At 45.8% G+C, this 5,000-nt stretch overlaps 1 protein-coding gene across 1 annotated transcript in view; it reads left to right on the top strand.

Annotated features, from left to right (window-relative positions):
• csmd3a (CUB and Sushi multiple domains 3a) overlaps positions 1-5,000 on the top strand; it is a 228,235-nt gene that overhangs the window by 87,585 nt on the left and 135,650 nt on the right. Inside the window, exons 15-16 of the mRNA XM_076280031.1 lie at positions 853-1,047; positions 2,088-2,226. Of these exons, the coding sequence (XP_076136146.1) occupies positions 853-1,047; positions 2,088-2,226 (334 nt within the window). The remainder of the gene's footprint in view (positions 1-852; positions 1,048-2,087; positions 2,227-5,000) is intronic.

Raw genomic sequence — 5,000 nt, 5'->3', positions numbered from 1 at the left:
CTCCTGCCCTCCAACAGTACTTTAACTCTTTTAAATGTTAAGAGTTTTGGATATCATGACTCTATGAATGTCTGAATGACTCTATGCATGTCACCTAATTGAAATAGTCCTTGCCTCACTTGTGAAAGATGAATCCTTGCAAATTGAAATGCAAACATGCCTTGGGTGGTTTTGCAAAGAAGAAAGGAGTGTATAAATATGGAGTCGAGCATGCTTGCTGATTATTGCTGCCGTGGCCGAGCTCATTTCCACTCAAAGCGCATACAGTACAAGCAAAATGTCCGCCGTCACAGGTTACCTCAGGTTAGACTTGAGTGTCTGCCAAATGAATAAAAGTAAATGCAGTGGATGGAAGCAACTCTGTATTGACAGATTACTCTCTGGCCAAAAGAGAGCGCGAGTCACTGTAGCCAATGAGACGTCCAGAATCTTAAGTGATGGCCCCAGCCCACCCCACCCCACTGCCCACCCCCACTTCCATCTTTAGTGTAAAGGACAGATGGAAGGACATATGTCTTCATGCGGTGAGTAAGCCATTTATCCATGGGTATCAGAGAGCTTAATCCACTTTATTAGACGTTATTCAATTTTTCCACATTCAAAATAATCCTGAAATAAAAAAGAAATCTGTGTGTGTGTGTGTGTGTGTGTGTGTGTGTGTGTGTGTGTGGTGGCATGGAGACTCCAGACTTCTCTTCTTTGCTATCTATGCAGCTCTCTCTCTCTCACTGGCTTTAACATTATTCAATATATTGACCAAAGGGGGTCAAACAGATTGTGTGTGTGTGTGTGTGTGTGTGTGTGTGTGTGTGTGTGTGTGTGCGTGTGTGTGTGCTTTCTTCCTATCCGAAGCATTTGGCCACAACGAGTGTCCAGATCCCGGGATCCCGCTGAATGCGCGGCGCTTCGGCGATAGCTTCCAGCTGGGCAGCTCCATCTCGGTGGTGTGTGAGGAGGGCTTCATCAAGACGCAGGGCTCCGACACCATCGTCTGTGAGCTGGACGGAGACAGGGTGATGTGGAGTGGATTGATCCCGAGGTGTGAAGGTAACAACTCACAGTGCCCTCACAATTAAGCCAATGAGCTTAAATCACACTGTTAACACACTACTCACTGTGCAGCACTATCTAATTTAGCCTCCCTTAACCACCACTCACACGTATCCAACTGAAGATGCATAAGTTTCACTTCAACGTATAACCGTTTTTGCTTTATAGATATGTAGAACCCTTCAGGCTTCACGTTTCTCCAGCACTTTGCAGAGACTGTAATTATTGTCAAACTGCTGGGGGACTGTGGATAATGCTGCAGTAATTGGCACACCAGCTTGGACACTTAGTTGGAGGAACATCTAACGAGACAAGGCATCATAATAGCCTTCAGTCCTCCCCCTCATTTAGGTCTGTTGGAATGAGATGCTGGACGTTTGACACGGACGTGAAGCACATGCACAGTACATTGACAGTACACAGCTTGATGTGCCAATGAGAAACTGTGTGTGTGTGTGTGTGTGTGTGTGTGTGTGTGTGGTCATGTTTGAGTGAAAGTTAAGGGCCAGGCATAGGCCCACATGTGCGAGTGCTCATGTCTGTGTGTGCATAATATGAGTGCAATTACACATACATGGTCTTACAATTGTACTTAGGGTTTCTGTGTTTGTGTGTGTGTGTGTGTGTCAGTGTGTGTGCGGGTGCATGCGTGTGTGTGTGTGTGTGTGTATGTGTATGCGTGCGTGTGTGTGAATGAATGCATGATGCAACTCTGTCTTGCGTGTGTGTGTGCGTGCATGTGTGTGTGTGTGTGTCAGTGTGCGTGTGTGCACGTGTGTGTGTGTCAGTGTGCATGTGGTTGCATGCGTGTGTGTGCGTGTGTGTGTGTGCGTGCATGTGTGTGTGTGTGTGTCAGTGTGCGTGTGTGTGTGTGTCAGTGTGCATGAGGTTGCATGCGTGTGTGTGCGTGTGTGTGTGCGTATGTGTGTGTGCGTGTGTGAATGCATGGTGCAACTCTATCTTGCGTGTGTGGTTTGCTCACTGTGTGTTTCTGCCCCCCCCCCCCCATTGTTGTGTGCCCTCACGGCCTCGTCCAGCCCCCTGTGGCGCTCATTTCTCGGCTCCAGTGGGGGTCATCCTGTCTCCCGGCTGGCCGGGCTACTACAAAGACTCGCTCAGCTGTGAGTGGGTGATTGAAGCCGAGCCCGGACGCTCCATCAAAATCACCTTTGACAGGTGGGTCAGGTGGCACGTCCAGTCACTGTCTTATTACAGCAAGGGCGTAGGTTTGGTCTGATCTTTGGTGGGGACACTACCCACTAACACCCCCCCCTCCCCAACTCTTTTACCAGCCACTATAGATAGCCTATATAAAATGATTAAAATGTGCTATTGTCTAACTACTATCCATGATTAAAATGTGCTACTGTGCAACTTGATCTAACTATACTGTGTAGCCTACATAATCTGATTTTAATATGTAGGCCTACAGATATGCAGGCTATATTTAACATTTAACATTTATTTTCTATTTGGTCTGTTATGAAATCATGCATTGACCCATCTAAGCACAGCTCAGTTTTAAGAAACTTAAATAAACTACATGCATGCTTAGCATTTTGTGAAAAGAAAACATTAAGGCTACATTGACAAACTCTTAACCGTGAGCTGCCTGTATATTCTCTGATTCTAATATTTACAGATATCTAGGCGATGTAAGCACAGCTCAGTTTTAAGAAATGCTTAAAGCCGAAAGACCATGTTGAATTTTGCTACAATTTATTTCAAAACTGGATTACTTTTATACACGGGAATGCATTACACCTTTGTGTTCGGTAAGGTCTGCTGTTTATTCTGATATAGGCCTATGGTTTGTCATTTGTTGCATGAAGAGTGTGTAGGCCTACGATATTCCACCGAGACGAATGGATGTGGGGATGGCGCAGAGAATAATTATTAAATCTCTTGACGTTATTTTTCTCGCGAACTGTTTATCACAGCAAACAGTGGCTAGCTAGCACCGTTTAAAAGCTGAGAAAAGGCTCTTTCATGTGACACATGATGAGTAGCCTACTTCTCGAGCAGTTCAACAGAGAAGAATGGGTGAATTTGGACGCACTTCATATGCCTTGTAGTGCGCCATGCTGCGCAGGAGACTGCGGCTCACTGGTAGTTATTATAGGTAACTTCAAATCAGCGCGATTTACCCTTATAGGCTGCACATTACAAGATCTGTACGAGATGATCCGCAGCACTTAAGTGAGAAATGATTTAACTCTTTGTGTAGCGCATGTGAGCGCTTTTTTCCACATTTCAACCTGAATATTGGTGGGGACATTTCAGTCGTAATTTGACATTGGTGTGGACACGTCCTTCGGTCCCCACGCAAATCTACGCCCCTGTATTACAGGAGAACACACAGCAGCAGAATGATGAGGGCAGTGGCAGGTCTTCTATTGTGTAACAGATAACATGAAAAATTAGCAAAAATCAATACCAAAAAATCCATATGTAGCCTTGCCCTTCCCTCAGACACTAAGCACAGTTAATTGGTTAATTAAAATATTTACATTTTAATTATACGTGCATTTAAATGCAAAATACAAACTATTACAGTGGGGTTTTTTTTTCCGTTAAAAATGCAAAGTAGCCTACATTGTTCACTAAATTACATGCATGTATTCTTACACAAGTATGCCAATACTGTTGGAGCTTCCAACTGTTTGTCATCTATCTGTCAGTCGGGCCTTGTTTAGTTGGCACATGGTGCCCATGATGCGTTATTGTAATGCCTCTGGCATGTGGCTCAGTGTTTCCACTGCGCTGCTGGGATAATAATGGCCTGAGCTCTGTGTGAGATTGCATATGCATGAGCCTGTTGTATGTATATACATATGCATGAGTATGTTGTTGACACAGTGAATAGGTAAAGAAGTACCTGTAAGCGGTGTGGTAACACACCGAGAATAAAAGAGCCCAAGGATATATAATTCCCTGTGAAGGAAAGTAAAGAAAGAAAGGAAGAAATAAAGTGAAAAAAGAAAGGAAGATGAAGAAAGAGGAAGAAAGAAAATGAAAGAAAGAAAGTGACATCCAGAGTCGTATGTGTTTGTGGAGATAGCGCGGGCTTTTATGTTTGCTCTTGTAAAGGGATGCTCTGTGGCCCTGTCGCTCCTGTCCGGCCTCGGAGGGGCTGAGATTGATCTGATTGATAAAACATGACGGTGTTGGATGCTTGTCTCCAGCGGGGGCATCCATGGAGGAAGGACTCCTGCCGAGTCCGACTCCAGACTGTCATGTCCAGGACACTGGAGCTCGCATGGTCTCACAGAGGGACCGTGCCAGTTTATCAGTGCAATTACATGTTCTTTTGCTCTTATACTGATGTACACACTCTCTCTCTCTCTCTCCCCCTCCTCCAACTCCTCTCTCTGTTCCTTTCTTTTTTATGCCTGTGCCCTTTTATTTTACCTAACACTCTCTCCGTCTGGCTTCTCCCCCTCCCTCCCTCTCTTTTACTCTCTCTCTCTCTCTCTTTATCTCTCTCTCTCCCTCCCTCTCTTTTACTCTTTCTCTCTCTCTCTCTGTTCCTCTCTCTTTCATGCTCTTGCGTTGGCTCTGCCTTTTATTCTACCTAATGCTGCTCCCTCCCTCCCCTTCTGTACTCCTCATTCCCCCTCTCTCTCTCTTTATCTCTCTCTCTCCCTTCTTTCCAATACCCCTCCCTCTCTCTCTCTCCCTCTCCCTCCCTCATCTCCTGTTCCCCTCTCTCTCTCTCCCTCCCTCCCCTTCTGTACTCCTCATTCCCTCTCTCTCTCTCTCTTTATCTCTCTCCCTCCCTTCTTTCCAATACCCCTCCCTCTCTTTCTCTCTCTCTCTCTCTCCCTCCCTTCTCTCCTCTCTCCTCCCGTCTCCCTTTTGTACCCCCCCCTTCTTCTGGACTTCTCCCTCCCTCCTTCTCTCTCCATCCCCTTCTCTCTCCCCCTCCCTCTCTCTCTCCCCTTCTCTCC

Source organism: Alosa pseudoharengus, unplaced genomic scaffold (genome assembly GCF_046254945.1).
Source record: "Alosa pseudoharengus isolate Yale_2024_CS ecotype anadromous, Long Island Sound unplaced genomic scaffold, YU_APseudo_1.1 YU_APseudo_1.1_scf_12, whole genome shotgun sequence".
In the NCBI taxonomy this organism is placed as follows: domain Eukaryota; kingdom Metazoa; phylum Chordata; class Actinopteri; order Clupeiformes; family Clupeidae; genus Alosa; species Alosa pseudoharengus.
The sequence above is the reverse complement of the archived record's forward strand: the minus strand, read 5'-3'. Positions and strand labels throughout refer to the sequence as shown.